This window comes from Lissotriton helveticus, chromosome 7 (assembly GCF_964261635.1).
Source record: "Lissotriton helveticus chromosome 7, aLisHel1.1, whole genome shotgun sequence".
NCBI classification, from domain to species: Eukaryota; Metazoa; Chordata; class Amphibia; order Caudata; family Salamandridae; genus Lissotriton; species Lissotriton helveticus.
The window spans coordinates 143,367,676-143,389,663 of NC_136068.1; the positions used below are offsets into that span (position 1 = coordinate 143,367,676).

The 21,988-nt window shown below is 44.4% G+C and overlaps 1 protein-coding gene across 12 annotated transcripts in view; it reads left to right on the forward strand.

Moving 5' to 3' along the window:
* The window catches only part of DNMT3B (DNA methyltransferase 3 beta), a 791,643-nt gene that overhangs the window by 571,328 nt on the left and 198,327 nt on the right, over positions 1-21,988 (forward strand). For all 12 annotated transcript variants that reach the window (XM_078651794.1, XM_078651798.1, XM_078651793.1 and 9 more), the window contains 3 exons: positions 6,469-6,513; positions 11,622-11,701; positions 16,080-16,192. In XM_078651794.1, the coding sequence (XP_078507920.1) occupies positions 6,469-6,513; positions 11,622-11,701; positions 16,080-16,192 (238 nt within the window). The remainder of the gene's footprint in view (positions 1-6,468; positions 6,514-11,621; positions 11,702-16,079; positions 16,193-21,988) is intronic.

The following is a 21,988-nucleotide window of genomic DNA, read 5'->3' on the forward strand; positions in this document are numbered from 1 at the left end:
CGTGCAAGATCTCTCTGTCAAAGATGTTGCTTTTACCAAGGACTCTGTATAGCCTGCAGTGCTAAATGAGCCTTGTACTGAAAACTTTTAAAGCAACTGGATCCATTGCTGCTGGTTCCACTAGTCTGGACGAGTACGCGAAGTAAAGTGAAACTGGAGACATTGATGCTACTGTGGGATCACAGACTACTGGGATTGCATGATAGAAAATTATATTGCATGGTGACACGACTAGGGGCATGCAGTCCAATGGTTGAAAGAGGGCGAAAATACTATTGCGGGTAAAATACCCACAGGAGACATTGCAGGATGTGTTAACAATGGTAGTTAAATTGTTACTGAAAAGACCAGCATTTGCAACAAACATGTCATTGAGGAGCATACTCCCATTTACACACTGGAAATGTCAATTGGATGCTGGAAGTGGTAGGGGTGTTTGATACAGTGGAAGATCTAAACTCCAGTTATAAATTTAGTCACCTTTGGAATAGTACAAGGACAGTTCCTGCAGCATGCACGACAAACAGCTACAGATCGTTGGAGAATGTTTCCAGGAAGAAGAAGCAGACTAGTAACCAAAACATCTAATACAGTACAAGGGACGTAATACTCCCCTAGCCAGAGAAAAGTGACTGCAGATAGTGTGGACAATTATCAGATAAAGTTTGGGAAAAGCATGCATACAAAAATAATATCTAGTAATGCTTGGAATAAATGGATGTGGTTAAATTCCAGGTCGGTCCACTGCATCCCTAGAGTTGGTATGAATTGATTGGCACGTGCCATGTGGAAACAAGCATTGACAAAACAAATCGGTATCACCTACGTGAGAGCTTTTGGCTCTGTCACTGTTTTCTTAGCCATGTTGTACAATAGTGCAGCTGCTATGCGGCATGGCTGAAATTAAAAAAAAGTGTCAAGGCATGGTCTACACTGAAGCTGGCACGCGCTGACCAAATAGAATCAAGGAAATTAGAGGGATGATGAAGTCAACTAATGGTAAGCAATGTATGTCTCTCAAGCCCCTGTAATTCTGCTGGCAACATGCACTGTCTCAGGGAGACCTAACAGTTAAAAATTCCATGACACTTTAGAACACTCAGGATCGTCCTCGCTAAGAGGCGAGTTGACTGACTGACCCAGAGGGAGACGAAAATAGAGAAATAGGGATCAGATTGAGTTGGCTATAACTGAGGAAAGTTAGATGAAAAGCACTAGACAAGATGACAGATTAGGAAAATACCTGGACCGACATAAATCAGAGGTTGTCGTTAGAGCCCTGGAAACTAGTCCACCATGAAAAGGTTTGCTTTACATGCAAGAAACAGGCAAAGACACAAAGCCACAACTTGTGACACGTTACATGCGACAAAAGTTAAATAGGAATGTTTGGAAACAGAGAGATGCGCATGGCAATATCTTGCATAGAAGAGACAGGAGGGCTGTGGAACAAGTTGGAGGAGGGGTGGTCAAGAAATGGTACTTAACATGTGTTAGAGAGAGTCAAACCAGAAACAGATATAGCTGCCAGATTGTGTGGCGGAGGAAAATATACAGTGACCTCTGGAGGATAGTTGTGAAGATGAGCTGTCATCACATTATTCGGAAACCTCTCTTTTGCTGTAAATGTGGCTGCTAATAGTGCCAATACATGATCAGCCAATGTTTGTTCTGTGATCAATGTTTTGTTTCTATATTAAACAGGAAAGATATATATATATTTTAAAAGGTCTAGGAAAATTGGGCTGGGGACATGCATAGGAATCTCTGGTACCTGAAAATCAGGTTTTATTTTCAAAATGAAAAAGCACTTTAATTCACACAACTAAATATTAAATATTAAATTATAAATGTATGCAATAAAATCGAGACCGCCCTAGCACCGCCTCACCTTGAAATCTGTGTCAGAAGGTCTATTAGTGTTAAACAGTCTATAGCCCCTTCCTATGGTAATCATGAAGCAGTTCACAACGAACAGTTCTTCCTGCTGTAGTTGACACAAAGTTCTCAATGTAAAACTGTTTTCTCTTGCATTTGTCATAGAGCTCATAATTTAAGCCCTCTTCCTAAATCATTATCAATGAGTTCACAATGTAAAGCCTGACTCTCAGCGTATTGAGGCAGAGTAGTCTAAGGCTGACTTAGGGAGGTGTTGTAGCGTAGAAACTTAAAACAGAGCAACAAACCAAAACGAACAAACTATAAATAAGTGCTCACCCAGTGCCTTAAACACAACTAAATTTTCCCAAAATGACAAATAGTTGCAAGATTTCTGGTGAATTTACAAGTTGGAAACTCTCCTTTAGGGCTCTCATAGATGAACCAGGATACAGTTCACGAATCCTGAAGAAATATCACAAGGGCCAACTAACCCTGCAAATGTAGTCTGCTCCCACTATCTGTGTGGTACTATGTTGTGATTGGCACACGAGCAGAGTTTAATCCTAAAAAACAGTGCTCTTGTATGGGCTTAAAGCAAGGAATCACCACCAGATTGAGGTCTCCCGATCTTAGCACCTTAGCGGGACCACTGTACAGCTCAAGCAGAGAAAACAAGCTTGGCGCACCCACTTTGTCATGGACCCAATGAGTCATACTTAGCACCTTAAAGTGAATATTCTTCTCCACTGGCAACCAATATAGTTTGCGGAGCAAATGCGACCCTGAATGAGTTCTCGGAAAGTGACATAGCAGCCTTGCTGCCGCATTCTAAATAATTTGCAATCTATTTTTAGCAAACCCAGTGGAGCCCAGATACAGAATGTTACTATAATCTTGGCGCAAAATGATTAAGGTCTATTGAACTGATGGGAAAAAGAAGCAGACATTTTTTTCGGAGTTCCTAATAGCCTAAAGCAGCAGGTTGTCAGTGCTTTGATTTATGGCTCAAAAGACAACGTATTGTCCATCAAGTCTCCTAAGTTCTTAAATACTGGTTTGGGGTGAAGGGGTTGGCCCAGCAGGTTAGGCCAGCAATGCAGACCCCATTCCAGTGAGTAGTTGCCCATTATTATTACACGCTATATCCAAATCAGTCTTGACCCTGAGTCTCATGGGAACAGTCCAGCCTGAACTGCCAAGCCTGGTCTTCCCTGGACCGGAAACAAGCATCCTGGGACCGGTTTCGGGGTAACACCCCATATCAGCCGGGCGAGCTTGAATCCAGTGCAAATGAGGCACAGGCTCAAGACTAATTTGCATATAGCTTGGTCTTAACTGGGGTGGCGAAGTGAGCTAAAGAACGATGATGGAATCAACCCAGAACTGTGACTGGGGTGAGTGTCTGAAACATTTCAGCACTCCGTCCATCACCTCCTTGTGTCTGCTTTGTTTGCCCTATGTTGGCAGGGGATGCCCAGACGTGAGTCCCTTGCTCACTTTGCCACTGGTTTAAACCTAGACTGGCTGAGGAGGGGTGTTACCTCAAGACCGGTCTCAGGATGCTTGTTTCCGGTCCAGGGAAGACCAGGCTTGGCAGTTCGGGTTGGGCTGTTCCCATGAGGCACAGGGCCAAGACTTATTTGCATATAGCTTGGTCTGAACTGGGGTGGGGGAGTGAGCTAAAGAATTATGATGAATTCAACCCATATCTGTGACTTGGGGTGAGTGTCTGAAAAGTTTTAGCACTTCGTCCATCATCTCCTAGTGTTTGCTTCATTAACTTAGAGTCTCCCCCAGGAGACACCCAAGCAGTTTCTTCGGCCAGACATAAAAGGTAGCTCTTTACTAAACCCCTTCCTAATGCATTTGTCATAGAGGTCACAGTATAAACCCCCTACCTACTAAATTTGACACATAGTTCACAACGTAAAGACCCTTCCATAATGTTTGTGATAGGATTCACAATATACGACTCCTCCTTGTTGCATTTGACAGAGAGTTAACCTTGTAAAACCTCTTGTTGTTACTTTTGTAAGAGAATTTATGATGTAATGCCCCTTCCTATGATGCTCGGCAAGGAGTTCCCAATATAAACTCCCTTTCTATTGTTTTTGTCAGATAGCTCACAATGTCAAACCCTTTCATGTTGTATCTGTCAGAGTATTCACAATGTAAATCCCTTTCTGATTGTATTTGAGAAATCCAGTTAAGGAGGTCCTAAGGGCCTCAGTGCCCCAGGCCCTCAAACTGGAGGCCAAGTGCTCCTTTTGCACATATATGTAAGGATAACTAGCAAGAGCAGGTCAGGCAAGCACTGTTGTGTAGAAACTCAGAATTCAGCAATTCACAACATTAACACTCCAAAAACAAATGCTTAGCTAGTGCGTTTTCTATAAAAATGGAAGGTATTTTAATGCTTACACAGCCACATACTATATTCAAAGTGACAAATATTTACAAGATGCAGTTACAAATTGGAAGACCTCTTACAGGGGGCTTGCAAATTAACCTTGCAAATTAACCAGAGTGCAATTCAGGTACCCTAAAGAGCTATTACAAGCCAACTAACCCTGTATACGTAGTCTTCGCCCAATATCTCTATATCAAGATATGTATATAAATAGGTTTTGATTGCAAAAAACAGCTTGGTCCTACAAAGGCCTGTTGAAAAATTAGCAACTTAACCAGGGGCGGCTCCTCCGCTAAGGCTGAGGAGCGTCACTCCACTGCTCTCGGAGCAGAAACAAATTAAAATAAAATGATAATAACCTAGTTATTATCATTTTCCTTTTCTTTCCTACAGGGCTGGGTTAGGGCGGGGGGCTGGTGGCACAGGAGGAGCAGTGGTGTGCCGTCTTGGCCCAGCCAAACAGTCATGCGCACTTTGCCTGTTCCCCACCAGGCTGTAATAAACAGCCTGGTGAGGTACATGCACAGGCTCCCTGTCTCCAGCTGAGCACCGATACATGGTTCTCAGACCAAGCACAACACTGCATTGCAGCGTTGTGATTGGCTTAGCGGAGGGAACCCCGGGGCTTCCTGGTTCTGGGACTGCCAGGAAGCAAAGCAACGATGTGAGACGACGGCAGTGAAAAGGTAAGTGTTTTTTTCAAACACCACCCCGCCGCCTCCTCCATTTCCTTCTAGCCACCACTGGACTTAACAAACCAAAAGGTCAAGTCTACAGGCTATGTCAAGTTGTTCTCAGTGTAAAAGGAGATGGCTTTTGAACTGGTCACCTTATTTAATAATTAATAAAGCAGGCCTGCTGACTGTAACTTGAACATCAACATGACCATTCCATCAAACAATTTAGGTGGACCCAAAGATTACATTGACATGAATAAACTTTAATTCTGTAGACCACAAGCATTTTCTGTGCCTGGCCTAAAAAAGGAAAATATTTACTAAACCACTACCTATTGCATTTGTCAGAGTTCACAATGAAAACCCCATTCATAGTGTGTTTGTCATATTCTTCAACAATGTAAAGCTTCTTGCTATGGTGTTTATCATGGAGCTCACAATATAAACCCTCTTTTTATTGCATTTGTTTGCGAGTCCAAAATGAAAAACCCCTTCCTACTCTATTTGTCAGAGATGACAATGTGAAACCCTTACCTATTGCATTTGTCAGAGGGTTCACAATGTAAAGGCCCTGCCTGTGGTGTTTGTCAGAGAGTTCACAACTTAAATCCAATTTGTATTTTTTTTGGGCCAGAGGTTCTATGTATAACCCCTTCCTATAGTATTTGTCGTGAGGTTCAACCCCTTCCTACTGCATTGGTCACAAGGTTACACCATGCAAAGCCCCTACTACTGTATTTGCCCTTGATCTATGGTAACAATAAGCAATGGACTACTACATAGACAGTTCAACACAACCGTTTTTCAGTTAAATGCTTGTAGAGAAGATACACATGTAGATGGAGCCGGCACCCATTTCTTAGAACTTCTACTTTCAGCTGTCTTTCTGGTTATTGCGATGTTTATTGCGAGTGTGCCATCAAGTCAGGCCTAAAAAACAATCATATTCCAAAAAATAGGGTTTGTTAGCAGGTGTTACTTAAAACCCTGGCCTACTAAATGTATCTGTGGGAATCCATGTTACTTGGTTACAGGCTAACATGGTGCAATAGCAATTCACCCATAAAGGCTTTCTGGTTTTAACATATGCTTTTGACAATAAATAATTCAGTTTTTTTTGCCTTTTTCATACCTCTTCGCAATTAACAGATCAGACCCATGACATTTGACATAACTTGTCCCAATGAACGAACAATCAGGCCTGCAGCCATGATCATTGATTTGTTACCATACCTCAACTAAGACTTATTATATTGAACATAATCTGTGTATTACGAAAATGCTTTTTTTTTTTTAGCAGAAGCACACAAGTTCTGCTCAATCAATCCAGTAGGTTGGTAAAGATTAAACCACTCTCTCAGTCATACTTCCTAATGCTTTTTTCTGTTGATCACAGATCTTGGGACAGCTGTGCTGTCCAACCAGACCTAAACAAAAAGTTTCATATGGGGTGGGATGGTAGTGTACATTACAAAGGCTGATTTGTCTTTCTGTTTCTAGAGCTCCTTGTCAATGAAGTTCTGAACAAGAGCCGGAATCTGACAGGTGATGTATTTTCTTTTTACTTCTAAGCTATGTTTGCTGCACTAAAAACACCACAGCTTGAAGTATGCAGTTGCAAGACATTCCCTACATGATAATATGCAAATGTTTACAGACTCTACATCAATAATGCTTACATTGTCCATGCTCTGATGCTTCCACACCTGCCATCTGATGTATACTGCTAACCACAGATTCCTCAACTTGTCAATTTCCGCAAGTGCCAGACTGAATCCAGAAATCGCAAAAGTAGTGCTCATGTGCCCTGGTAGATGGCGCCATGCATCTCCGCGTTGGCACCGTTGTGATCCGAAAGTGGCAAACAGAGCCGCATATAAATACCACCCATGCGTCTGATGTCAAGTCACTTATTTCCGTGCTTTTATACATGTATCCAGAGCTCCGCTCTTACTTTCTTCACTCAAAAAAGTATTAATAGGCAAGGGTTGTCACTCCCTAAAACAGTAGGATTCAGACCTCGAAGTGACTGTTGCAAACAGATGTCTCTGACAGATGCCCATGAGGTGTGCCTTATGTGCTTAGGTTCTTCACATGACTCCAAGGCCTGTGATGACTGTGCTCAGAGGAACCCGAAGGCCACCTGAGAGCTTGAGGCCAAGCTCTATGTGGCGAAACACCAGAATACACAGCTCTAATCAAGCTAAGGGTTGAGAACAATCTTGCTCCCGAAGTCCTTGCTTTGGAAGATCTTCCTTGTGGTCAAAGTCTTCAGGTAGGCCGAAGAAGAAACATAAGACCAGGAGGGATTCTGCCCCTTTGTTATCCAGAGAAGGTGCACCATTGCTCCAGGTCTCACTCCTGTTCCACGAGGAGTCAATTCCATCTCTGGTCCTCATGCACTCCGAGGTTCTGAGTCTATCGGCGATGTTGCAGCATGTCAAGGCCTTTTGAGAGGACATTCAGTGTATCTTTGGCTCGCTTACAGCTCCCTCTGAATCACCTTTGAACCCCAAGGATCTGCAGAGATTCCCAGTCGAGCTCCCACTGACAGGTTTTCCCTCGCCACCATCTGTGTCCCTTGAACCCAATGCAGGTTCCATACTGGTGCTGGTTCTTCGAGCATCAACACCAGCACCGGAGTAAGACCTGCAACCCATCATGGTGTCTGATTGAAAGTCGGTGTCATTTCGACATCGACAGAAACAAGGTCCAGATCTCGATGTGCAACAGCCCCTACTGAATCCATCTGACTCAGACACTATTTCATTGTTGTGCATTTGCACACTGACATTACACCAAGTTTTTGGCTCAGACTCTGACCAAAGCCAGCTGTATAGAGACAACAATGGTGGGGGTGGGGAAGAGTTTGCGAATCCTATGATTATGACACCTGGCACATACACATAGACCTACAGGATGTCCTTCCCACTATGGAGATAAAAACACACTTAATGACAGAGGTTGTCCAGCCTGGCCAGCCACTGACCGAACCTTTGTTGCCATTTATTGAAACCTTCACTGACACACTGCTGGGCACATGGGCTAAATCATGTTCAGGTCCCCAAGTACAGGCGTACACCAGCAGAGTTAACCCCAACCCTTTTCCACCTATGCCACTAAAAATGAGTGTACACATTCGGAAATCAGATATTCTCCTCATCCAGCCTCACCTTGAGGTCGGTCAACGCAAGCTGTTTGCCAGGTCACTATACCCACACACTATTGGAAATGGTGGGTTAGACCTTGTCTGCCGTCCCTGAAGACTAATGGGCTTCTTGGTCATCCAGACCGTCCGGCAACTCCAGCCTGTATGGTGAGAAGAATTTGGCCCCTAAGCTTTTTAAGGAGAGTTGGGCCATGGAATGCTCCATGGACCTCCAGATACAATCAAGCAATCCCCTTAAAGATTTTGTCCTTTTTGGGGATATGCCAGGGGCTTGGTGTATCAGCAATGTCAGGCTTCACTGCCCGTGCAGCACACATCCCAGTTCTTTCTAGGTCGGGCCATGTGACCAACAGACAACGACCTAGCAATCAGGGGCAACGCTCTTCTCAGTCTTCTGTCCCTCCGGCCACAACCTTCAAGGTCCTTTGGTGCACCCTTACCGGCGCACAGCCATCCAGTAGGAGGCTGGATCAGCTGTAAGGGGTCCTGCAGATTGTAAAAATGGGGCCACAGCCTGCTATTCCTTTTCGACCCACCACACCTTTTACCTGCTTTACACAACTTCTCAGAGGATATGTCTGTTTTATTCTAGAAAGTGCTGGATCTTTTGGCCAAAAAAACCATAGACAGGGTACTGTCCTTGGATATAGGGACTGGGTGCTATTCCTGCTACTGAAGAATTATGGAGGCCCTTGTCCTATCCTAGATCTTTGCCCTCTCAATGTCTTTCTGGGCGAGGAGAAATTTAAAATGGTCACCTTGGCCCTGGTTCTCTTTGGTCTGGTTCTCAAAGAGTGGATGGTGGTGTTGGTCCTGCAGTATGCATAATCTCACATCCAAGTCCTCCTGGCCCACAGATGCTACCTGTGGTTCACAGAGCACCATGATCACTTTCAGTTTGTTGTGCTCCCTTTTGGACTACTAGTGCCCCTCGGGTGATGGCTGTGGTCCCTACCCATCTTCAGCGGTCTGGAGTACCAGTCTGCATCTACCTCAATGACTGGCTGTTGAAGGCAGGCTTGCCACAGTTAGCCACGGACAACCTCCAAGTGACGTCAAACCTATTGACATCTTTGGGGATTTTGAATCAACCTGCCGAAATCACACCTGGCTGTTTCGCAGTTCCCCCTTTATCAGAGCCATCCCTGATTTGATGCTCTTTCAACATTTTCCTCCTTACCAGTGAGTCCAGGTCAATCGGGCTATGATTCCAATGTTTCAGCCTCCCTCCTGGGTCTTAGTGAGGATGACTCTGAAGCTTCTGGTGCTAATAGCCTCATGTATCTTGTTTGACACCACGCCAGGCTGCACATGTGAGCTTTGTAGTGAGACCTGAAGTCTCAGTGGGCCAATCCCTCTGTCAGATTCCACCCAGGTGTCGTAGGGCACTGGAAGAGACCTGCAGTGGTGGCTGCTTGACTGCAGTTGTACCAGTGGCAGAACCCTATCCCTGCCACATCCAGAGTTGACGGTGGTGATGGATGCTTCACTACAAGTTTATTGAAGTCATCTGGGAAAGGTGGAGATCAGAGGACTTGCGTTTCCAGCCAGGTTTCATCTCCATATCAACTTGCTATAGTTGAGGGTGATTCACTTGACATTGAATGCCTTCCTGCCCTCTATCAAAAGATGGCTTGTGCAGGTTCTCCCGGACAACACCACCACCATGTGGTAGTGCATCAAGCAGGCCGCAGTGAGACCCTGGGCCCTGTGATGAAGATACCCAAACTTAAACTTACATGTGCAATATCTGATCATCCAACAGAATTTCTCTCGCTGTTACAATATGCCATGTTCCCTGGAAGAGGTGGCAAACCCGCCTCTGTAGTTCACTGTTCCTGAAATACTCTTTTTTCCACTGCCACAAGCAAAAAACAGTTTTTTCAAAGCCCACTTCATCCTTTGGTTTGTTGTTGTGTCATTCGCATTTTTCTTCAGTCCACTACAACCATTGGTTACTCACTCCTAGTGACAGCATTCTGATCTTTAGTAAGGAGCACTAATGCACACAAAGTAGTTCCCTTCAGTACCTGGGACTAATAGGGCAATGGGTACTTTTAGAGATCAAAAGTAGTTTTGCTTTTGCCACAACAATGTATTTTTTATAAAAGCAATGACAAAACAATATTTGACACAACCCGACCAATTATTTTGCCTGTGCTTATTTTTCTTACTACCAAGAAATTGTCTTATTCTAAACCCCTATACTGCTGTCCTAGAGACTCCTCGCCACCTTCTCCCCTCCCTCCTTGTCAGGGTTACACAATGTTTTTGGTGCAAGGACACAATGGCATTCCATCCCCAGAAAACACTAAAAGTGATGTTTCTGTACTATTCCAGTATATACACGTAATTTTAATTTTGGAGCATAGGCCCCCTGACATTTTGTTTAGGTGTCACCTACTAGGCAGCGAAGGATGTCTTATTGCAAAAGACGTTTAGTGAACGTAAGAGGTTTACAGCCACCACTTACTGCCAATTGGTTGATTTTATTGTCACTCTCTTTTGCTAGCTTCTTATTCAATGGCATGGCTTTCTTTTCTTCTGTTTGCCCTTCTTTTGGTACATAACTTCCTCACAATCTTTTTGTTTGGCAAACATGTATGCTTCCACTGCTCACAATTTAGTGAACTACTTCTTTATTTTACATTTAGCACTTTGTGTGAGTGCATGTCATTTTTCTAGCTCTCTCCCTTGTGTGCTGCCTCCCCCTCACATACCAACCCCCCTTGACTGTCTGTAAAAGCACTGCAACAGGGATATTTTTGATGGGGTATGATTGGAGAATAATTTTCAATGTTTGTTTTTGTTTTATTTGCTTCATTCTGTATACTGCATGACAGCATAAGCTTTGGCGCACAAAAGATTTGGGGAAAGGGCCAACTGCTGCACTCAGCAGTCATCTGAGACAAAAGGTGTGCTTAGCATGTCACTTCTCTTGAAAGCCTATAAATGTGCTCCCTTATTTAAGGCATAGGCCCACATGGCTGAATCATGTAAATTAGACTTTGACAAGCATTTCCCTTAACATTATGACACTCCTTAATTATTTTTAAATTCTGTCAGTTTACAAAATGAAAAGTATTTGAAAAATAAACAATGGCATTCAAAAAAATTCAAAACCTTGAATTCAAATGTACGGTTTTGAAATACCACGAGATATGTTTGCTTTTCCTCCAGTATTATGAAATGTTTTTGTGTAACTGTTATTAACAATAATTTACAGACAAATATTGGCAAAGTCAACAGCTCAGCACTTGCATTATAAAGGGGATACCTATTGACAAGGCTAATACTTGTTCTCCTTGAGCTTAAATTCTTTTCAGTGCAAGGACATGAGATGCCTTCTGAATATGGTCTGATACAGAGAGGCTTGAAAATCTTCTTATGGTCTGCTCTTTGAACCAAAATGCTCCTGCTTTTACCCACTGATGTTGGTGGCAACAGCTTTATTATAACCATTGTCCATTCTGTTTCTTGACAGACTTTTGTTTGGCCTGTGGGAGCACAAATCCTGCAACGTTTCACCCGCTGTTTGAAGGAAGTCTTTGCCAGACGTGCAAAGTAAGTGCGACATAGCAGATAACCATCATATTCAAGGAATTTTGATTTTGTTGCCCTAGGGTAATGTTAGTTAGTATGGTATAGCGAGTAACAGTGATTACAAGGAGGTGCAGAGACTGGCAGTAGATTAAGCATGTGAATAAAGAAAAAGGAATTACCCCACTTGCCAAGAGACAGGGTACCACAGGTAGGAAAAAGGAAACTCCCTTGGGACTACTACAAATCTATCTTCAGCTATGTATATATTTATATATATTCCGCACACATTCAAACATTCATGGAATACACATAAACCACAACTATATGAACCCAACAAACAACTATAATGCACATAAGGATAAGGAACTCAAATCAATACAAAAAAACATGAATTTATTTAAACATTTTTTTCCAATTAAAAAATTTGTATAAAAATATAGCAAATATGCAATACATACCAATTATAATCAACAATAAAAAGGCATGAGAGACAAAGGAAGTGTAAAAAAATCAAAACATCAAAGTAGGGCTACTCCAAAGGGAATCACTCAATAAAAATTCATCAGTCCATCAATTCATAATGTGATTGGACATGAAAAAGTTCCTTGGATATAACCATATACACAACAGAATCTTGACGCGTTTTGGTGGTGATGAATTATTGAGACACCACCTTCATCAGTACATAAACAATATTTGTTTCTCCTATAGGTGACATGTAATTCATGAAACCTTGTCGTGAAAGTGATGGCAGTAGTTGCAGCTCGTATTCGGAGGTCAGTGGTGCCAGTCTTCCCCACCATCGCCGACTGTCTATTGAAGGCGGGCTTGACCCAGGCAGTCGTCACCAACCTCCAGACTATGGTGAACCTCCTCACATTGATAGGGTTCACTGTCAACATTTCAAAGTCACACCTGACTCCTTCACAGAAGCTCCCCTTCATCGGAGCCGTTCTGGACATGGTGTGATTTCTTTCACTCCTATCCTCCAGAACTGAGAGTCCAGGATATTTGGGCTACAATTCCGATGTCTCAAAGTCTGTCCTGGATCTAAGTGGGGATGACCCTGAGGCTTCTGGGGCTGATATCCTCCTGCATCTTGCTGGTCAAGTACACCAGGTGGGATATGCAGGCTCTGCAGTGATATCTGAAGTCCCAGTGGCAACAACACCAGGTGGACTTCTTCAAGCAAGTCCAGATTTTTCTTCCGCGAATGGGGACAAATTTAGCTCGATCTGGTTGCCAGTGACGAGAAAGTGTCAGCATTTAGAGTTGGAGTTTTCAAAGCGACTCTCGCTCGCAGACGCATTCTGATGAGAGTCACTTTGGACTCCTGTACAACTTTCCACCAATACCACTCCCGCCATGAGTTTTGAAGAAAATGAGGAACAATTGGACCCTAGTCCTCCTAATGACTTCGAATTGGACACAGAGTATGGTATATCGAACTTCTGGGCTTGCGCCACTGTCCTTTGATCAGACTGCCCCTTAGTCCCTCATTAAACTCTGTATACACCTGCAATTAGGATAACATTTCAGCTACGTACTCTCAAAAAAACCTTTCTAATCACCATAACATTGGCGAGTTGGGATAACGAATTACAGGCCCTGTCTGTCAAGCCGCCTTAACCATTTTCTACCCAGACAAACTGGTTTTGCGAACTATAGCCTTCTTCCTTCCGCAGGTTGTGGCTCCTTTTCATATCAGTCAGACCATCATGCTTCTGGCATTCGGTGATCCACCTCATCCCTCTAAGGAGGAGGAGAGACTCGACTGGCTGGATCAGACAAGCATTCCCAGCTTCTATATTGATTTTACCAGAGAGCACCGGGTGGACAATCAGGTTGTTCCTTAATGTAATCCAATTTCTTACATGAGGCTACAAAAGTATGTTTTCAGCACTATATAAATATTCACATGATGGCTCAGCATCCGAATGGGAATGCTATACATAAGAAACCAGAAACATATTGGAAGAGGCAGTGGTTTAAGACTTGGAAAAAAAAGAGTTTTGAGATTGCAGAAAACGTTGTGGCATACTGTAAGAGTTGGGCCACAACCCTGGCACCGAAAGAAGGCTAGAGAGAGTCTGCATGGAAAGTACAGTGAGCCCCGATAGAGTAAGCATAGAGCACAAATAAAGAAATAATGGAGCCTGAATGCATGAAGAAGAAAGAACAAAAGGAGGAAGCCAGAATGTTGAGCCGAGTGAACCTGAATGGGAAGAGTGCTAAATGGCAAATAGAGTACCGGAATGCTCTAAAGTAGAGAGTGCCGAGAGAAAGAGAATGGTGAGGGAGCTTGAAGGCTCAAACTACATTGATCTTGCATGGAGAAAGTTGGGGGGAGGTGGGGGGCAACCAAAAAGTGTAGAAGCTTCTATTGTAAAATAAAGAGCCTCAGTTGATAAAGGAGAGATGGTGTGAATGGGATAGAACAGAGCTTACATGAAGAAAGGGTACAGAATATGAATGGAATGAGAAAGTTTCATGTTGGCAAAAGCCATTATTGAATGAGAGGTGACTACGGTAACGTTATGTGCCTGGAGCTCTTTAAAAAGCTGCTTTATAGAATTTACAAAAGAGAGCAGCAGTTGTACTTTCTTTAGGTACCACACTCTAACCTGTCCATCAAACTCCAAATCTGGCCCTTTGCCTTCGAAATAGTTATCACAATCAACAAAATCCTTTAGCCCAAATCACTAGGCTAACCCTCCTGGATTTTTGCTATATACAGGATGCAAGAAACTGGTAATCCATACTACTGAAAATCCGTGAGGTTGGGAAATGCCTTAATACTGCAAAGACCCAGAACTTAGAATTCCTTACCTTGTGAGTCGTGAACTTTTGGAGGACTTCATGAATTTTAAACTTAATGTGAAAACAAAGCTCTTTATTTTATAGAATTACAAATCGTGAGCTTATTATGGATTCAGTTCACCGATTTAAAGTTTACAGATTCTGGGTATCCACGTGTTGGTTAAAGCCGCTACTTAAACTCTTACGGTGAAAGGCGAGAGGAGAGAGCCTAAATAGAAAACAAGCAGTGACAAAGCCAATAATTCTCACCTATGAAACTATTGGCTTTGGCAATGTTATGTAGGTATGCTGTACAGCAGCGCGGATGCTTTGCAGTGTGGCTAAAACTCATTTTAAAAAGTGCTATGACGCAGTTAGGGCTAATGTGCTGGGTGCATCATAATTCTTTTTTTATAACTTTTAACCATGCCCCACAGCCGCCACACAGCCATACAGCATGGCTACAAATCATTTCCATAGTCAGCAATGCCCATGCTGTACGGCAAGAACAAAAGGCAATGATAGAGCCAATAATCTAAAAGGCGAGGCCTGTTGGCTTTGCCATTGCTTGTTTGGTCTCAGCACAACACTGCTGTGATTCTGAGCAAATCAGTTAATCTCCCCATGTGTGAAAAAAACCAAATATGACATTTTGCAAACAATCCTATCACATTTCAATTGTGTCCACGTCTTGTTGAAAATACATTTGGAAAAAGATAACAACTGTTATCACAGTTAAATCAGATAAAATCTGTTGTAACAATAAACATCCATTTCAAAGGAAGAAAGGGTTTGTTTTAAGTGCGTGTGGCATAGTAAAACATGCCTACAAATGGCAAGAGGTTCAACAAGGACGACAGTGAAGAAGAAAAACAAGCATTTGCAATGCAATAGGTCTCGCATTTGTGAGAGTTTCAGCTATTGGTATTGACATGACTGCCTTTTATTTATCTGTTTTGATAATGAATACATAAATAAAATGCAATGTCATTTACAATGGCAATAGCGCAAACTCTTGTAAATACGAGACCTATTTTATTTTAAAGGAGCGGCCGCCATTGTCCCGGGCTGCTTGGAAAGTGAAAGTGCGCCTGGCGCTCTAAATGTTGTAGGAAAGCATGTCGTGCCTGCAGTAGGAGAAACTCATAAAAAAAAACAGTGCTTACAGACTAAATAAGACACACCGTGTGACAACAGAAGAAAAAGGGCCAGTGCTCATGGGGGGTTACAAATGACATTAACTAAAACTGAGTCGGTTGAACATTCTGACAGTAAAAGAGTAGGACTATGATAAACTAATCCCATGTATGCTCATCCCAATTGTTAATGCACCACATGAAGGGGGGGGGGTGAACACAATGATTCAAGGAAGAGCTCTCTCCTTCTACCTTTTGAACACTTTGAGCATACCCGAGTTCTTCTTGGCTACTCTGATGTTTTGTTGGAGCACAGTCTTCCCTTGGCAGCAGCAAGTTTCAGCATACTGGATAACCTTTGGCTAAGACCATGATTCTGGTAAATCATTGTTTTTTGCTTGTTTGCAAGAGTTAATGCTGTCAAATGTCACATTTTTACTAAACTTTTCTTCCTTCTTTGTTAGGAGCGATTCCTGGAGTACTGCTTCATGTATGATGAGGACGGGTATCAATCGTACTGTTCAGTTTGCTGTGAGGGAATAGAGCTTCTTCTTTGCAGCAATGCCAGCTGCCACAGGTAGGTGTATCCCTTTAACATTGGCCATAAGAGTCTTTGTAACAGTAAAAGCTGCCTCATAGGAGGCACATTCTTTTCATCTATGACAATTGCACCAGATATGTGAGTCTTCTCGAGAGGCCTGGTGATACAAGTAGATGCGCTTCCATAATAATTGCAGCTGCAACCAACACGAGTAAGTTAGATATCCTGGTGTGGTGGCAAGAGTTCTCCTTTCTAGCTTCAAGAGCTAACCTTAATTTCAAGGATAGTAACAACTTGGTGACATTTTCCATCATTTAGAATGATTTCCCGAACGCCATTGATACAACATGGTTGTAAAACTAATTCTACTAGACCAAAAATGCGTTTCCATTCCTTCTAGACGACATAAATATCACTTTTAGTAAATACAAGCAAGTCCTTTATTGTCAATGCTTTTCCATTTATTACTCTCTTAAATCAGTATTATTTGAGTAAGTGTATTCTTGTTTAGGACATATACCATTATTAATAACAAAATAAAATAAATAAAAAACAATGGTAACTACCACAGACGTGCATGCATTTCAAAATATTGTTGTTGTTTCTACAGTAAGCATGGATTCTGCTTATTAACAGGAGATTATGTGCCACATGTTCGTAGCTTTTTTTGGTCGCAAACTGCCTGATTCTGTGAATTGGGCTGTTTGCAACCAAAATAAAGCATTTCCCTATGTACAAAACACTATTTTGCGATTAGGTAACCTATTACCGAATCACAAAATGAGTTAGCGACTTGATATTAGGAAGGGGCGTGTTAAGGGCGTCCCTTCCTAATAGAGACTCGCAATGCTATGTACAAATGTTTTGTGACCGAAATGCGGTCACAAAACATTCACTTTTCAACACCGATTTTAGTTTGGTGCTAACACATTCTCAAACAGTAAGGGGTCCCCAAGGAAGCCCTTCCTCTTTGTGAATGCATGATATCTGATAGAGACTACTAGCTGCAGATTCCGACACGTAGAATTATCCCCAGGTGTGAGACAGGATCCGGAAACTTTTTTGCAACAGCATCCCTGCGCGCCGGGGGCGGAGCGACACCACGCGACTCCGCCCTGGCGACATCTGCGTACGTGACGTCAGCAAGGTCACATAAGACCCACCCCGGCGCGCCTGCGTCAATTTATTCCTTTTCGGCGTGCAATGAGGATCCGGTCCTTGCTACGGGCCTGTTTGGGGCCCTTTTTTCTCCCCATTGTCTCTTCTTTGGTGGAACAGTGTGCGAATGCCTTTGGGCTTCAAGACTTGCACGTCGTCTGGGCGTCTTATGTCGGCGACAGACCCTCACCTCATTTGTATGTGGTGTTTGGGGAGGATCACAGCACCACTGACTGTGAGGCGTGCCAACAGTTGAAGCCGAAGTTGCAACGAGAGCGCCGAATGAAACTACTCATGGCCGTGGTCGTCCTCCTCGCCCTTCTCCGATGTCACGTGAGCGTCGCTCCCCGTGGGTAAGTGTTGCAGCCTGCCGGGGGCGTGGGCTCTCTGCCGGGGATGCGGCCCCGCGTGTCGTCCTATCCACCGTTTCCCGGTGCTTGGGCGTCAAGAGTCCAGATGGAGACATACGCAGCAGCTTTGCAGGCCTCGTTGGCGTCTCCTCCTCCTTCCCCTCCTGGGGCGGCAGCGGATCCTTTGCCTTGCGCGGGGCCTTCCGCGGCGCTGGCGGCGGCCCCGGCACTTTGCTGGTTTGGATCCAGGCTTGGAGGATCTGGTACTGTTGGGGTGTGGCCCCTCGCGGGTCCCTCCATCAGACCACAGCGCCTCTGCCTCGCCGCAAACTCCAGCGGGAGTCCATGTGGTGTCGCAGGAGGTCACCATGGCTCGGGTCGCATCCCAGAGCCCCTCTCGGTCCTTTGACAAGGTGGTCCTGTCTAAGGCCAAGGTGACGCCGCTACGGCCCCGGCTGCGGCTGGACCATGCAGAGCCACAGGGGTCGGTGGACCCTCCTCGTCCCGTTCCGGGTCGAGGCTGGGTGGGGATCCCTCGTCCCTCTCCGGGACCCTCTCGTCCCTCCCCACGGGTGGCTGCCTCGTCGGAGGGCGAGTCGGAGGTTGAATCCTCCTTGGCGCCGCCACATGGGTTGCCGGGCGACCTCCGCTACATTTTGGGCCGTGGCTGGCGGAGGGCTTTGTGACACTCCCCAGGCCCTTATCGTTCCTCCACACAGACGGCTGCCTCGGCGGATGTCGAGTCGGCATCGTTCCGGCGCCACCCCGAGGCCTCTTCGGCTCCGGTTCCACTCCGGTCCCTGGTGCGGTCTGACTTGGAGGAACGCTGTCTGGCAACGCCAGATGGTGTCGACGTCCTGCCTCAGGGTTCTGGTGGGAGGGAGATCTTACTTCCCTTTGAGTGTTCGGTGCTGTCTTCCCTGACGGGGGCTTGGAGGCGTTCCGCCTCAGGGGATCCTGTGCCTCAGCACCTTTTGCACCGACATCTTCCGGCGCCGCGTGACCCGGCGTGCCTTTCCCTCCACCTCTCTGCGGCCAGTCCACTTTTGCGGACCGCCTTTCCCTCCCTGCCGCCACTGTTGACTCCGCCGTCCCGGGAGGCCCGCTGGCTGAACTCTTGGGGGCGCAACATGTTCGCCTCGACCATCGCTGCTCTGCCGGCTCTTAACACCTTGTGTGTGTTGTCTAGGGCCTCCTCTTGTTTGTGGGACTTGGCTGAGTCTCTGAGATCCGCAGCCTCCCAGGAGACGGTCCAGGTGGACTTACAGCATCATGCTGTGGATGGCCGGGAGCTAGCGGCATTTATTCTCCACTCCGCTCTGGACATCTCAGAGGTGCTGGCCGGGCCATGGCTTCCTCAGTCGCTCTCTGTCGCCATGATTGGCTTCGGGACGGAGTTTTCCCCGAGAATATTCGGGAGCAACTCGTTGATCTTCTGTTTGATGGCAGCCTGTTGCTCCATGCCCCGGCTGATTCCGCCATCCAGAGGTTCTTTGCGGGGCTCCGTCCTCCTCCTCCTCCGCCTTATCCTCCTCCTCCTTCTCCTGGCTGGGTCTTGGCCTTCTTAGGTCGGTTGTTCTGGCTGGTGGGGTGTGTTTTCTGGCCATTGAGTCCTCCCTTAGGACTTTGGCGTTGTTGGCTGCCGGACGGCCCTTTGTTGTACATGTGTGTGTGTTTCGCTGGAGTTGTTGTGCAGACTTGGCCCTGAGATTAGGCCTTCTGCTCTGCTTGGGCTGCATGTCAAGCCTTCCGCGGGGACTTTTTTTCCCGTGGCTCTTTTGTTTTTCCTCTGCTGCAGAAGTTCCCATGTCTTGGGACTTAACGTACCCTATGTGCGGTAGTGGTAGCTGTTATATAACTTGCACTCTGCTAGGGAGTTCAGGTCGCCTTCAGGTGCCGGTTCTCCATGGCGTTTCTGTATGTTGCTTTTGCTTCTTGAGGTCTTGTGCGCGGCCCCTCGTAGTGGTGTGGCCGGGCATTTTCTCACCTTCCTGCCCCTGTCCTGAGGGCTGGGGTGATTCTGAGTGCTCCCTTGTCAGGCGTAGACTGCCCGGTCTTTCGGGGGCCCCGGGCTTTTCTTCTTGCTTCTGGCAGCTTATGACTGTTGGCGCTGTTCTGGCTGGCCTGTTGTGTTCCATCTGGAGGGCTCGCCTTCCTTTCCATCATTTCATTGGGCCCTCTGGGCTTCTTCTTCTTCCTCCTCTTCCTGTCTTGGCATTGGATGGAAGCTCTGTTGCCTTGTAAGGGAGTGAGGGGCTTCGGCCTCTCTAGCCTTGCCCTTGGTTCCTCTGCTGTTAGGGTACAGGCCTCTTCAGTCTTCTTTTCTTCCTCCTACACGCTCTGGAGTCGGTGGTGTTCTCCTTGTGGGGGTTACTCTTGCCTGGCGGGGGTGAAGTTTCTTATCTGGCCCGCAGATCTGGTCCCCTGTGGGACCTTCTGTTCTGTCCAGACTGGTGGGGTCCTTTCGCAGACCATCCTTCCCCGTGAGTATCGCTAGGGTATCTATTCTACGTGAAGGAATCTGCGGCTAGTAATCTATCAGATGTACGAATTACTTACCTTCGGTAACGATGTATCTGGTAGAGACGATTCTAGCTGCAGATTCCTTCACAGCCCGCCCTTCCTCCCCGTTCTGCGAGGAACCTTGGGTTGGTCTTCGGTACTCGCCTCCCGGTGGGCGCTGTGTCTCCTGTAAGTGCCTTCTTTTGCTCTTGATGGGTGGCTCGGTCTGGTTGCGGAGTATGTGAATAACAAGGACCCCCTGAACCACGTATACAATGATTCCTAGGACAGGGATATATCAATAGTGTATTATCATTCCTAGGCAATCTGCAATTTAGACATTTATAAGTTGCACCATACCAAATTTTTGAGAAAGTATCTACAATCTATCAAATAAAAAGGACAATAATAATAAAAATAATTTTCATAGAGAAGGAAGGAAAAGATTTACAGTTTTTTAATTCTTGCATTTAAAAATCATAAAAAAGGATACATGAAAGTACATTCATCAATACATATTGCATTTAAAAAGAAATATACATTTATTTCTAGACAAGATTTTTGAATTTAAAAAGTGGCAACAATCAAATGTTAATGTTCTTTCGACACGCGTTTTGGCGTTTTGACACGCCTTCTTCAGGAAAAGCCACGAAAATGTATGTTAAACACAAATTGCATAAAACACAAATATTAACATTCTGTACAAGATACATAATCTCATAGAGACCATTTATAAACAACTTTTTAGGTTCCACTTAACATTCTGATTATATACTTATTCACAATTAAAATTCATCACAACTTTCTCTATATTTTAACTAATAAAAGAGATTTTATTCTCTTTTATATGGTGCTTCTAGATCAAAGAATTCTCCATGTCAGACTTAAATCTATTAAAACTTTCCCATAACATTGATTAGATTATAGATTGTTTCTCTCATTTAATCACCCTAACAGGTTGCAAGCAATATTTCTGATGTGATAACATTCCTATGTCTCGCAGAATTCATACATTTATGTCATGGATGTAAAGATAAAATACCTTTAAAAAGGTTTGAACAGGATCCTCAATTTATAACGGCACACGATAAGTGCTAATAATCCTGGAATGATTGCGAGAGTGTAGACTTATTTCCTGATAAGAAGTCCTATTTATAAATAAAAACATATCTGTCAGCATATTGTATTCTGGTTATCATTAAAAAAACTTCTTAGTTAGAGAATTAAACAATTACCTATTTTTTATTCTTAGTGCGATTTCTTATCTCCTTGAAGTTATATGTTGACTGGCATTTGAAATTCTTGATTTCGATACATTCAGTGTGTATCACTATAAGAGTGAAGATGGAAAAACACTTTTATTTACATTCTCTTCGCTACCTAATTTTTACATATCATATTAACCCCTTTAGAGCTTGTAAATAAACCTCCCCAGTGCTGCGCTGTCCATTGGAACTAGTGCTGAATGGACGTCCAACGGTCGTGCGCAGCACTGGGGAGGTAGTGGCCGTGACGACCGTTGGCCGACGGCAGCAATTAAGGGGTTAATCTAGACTTCTTATTATACCTATTCGTCGTTTTAATTTTTGACACGCGTATTTTGATGTATCACGTGTTCAGAATCTATTGTTCAGTACGGTCTTTAAATCCTTTTTACCTCAGTTAGCAGTGAACTGAAACATAAAGGACAGGAAGGCCCGACGGATTAGCACTTAAGTAAATAGATATTTACTGAGTTACACTAACAAATTTGGATTCCCTTTATTTATACATTATATGGATTACCTGGGTTTTCGTCTTTAGCCGCCGCAATTAAATGATA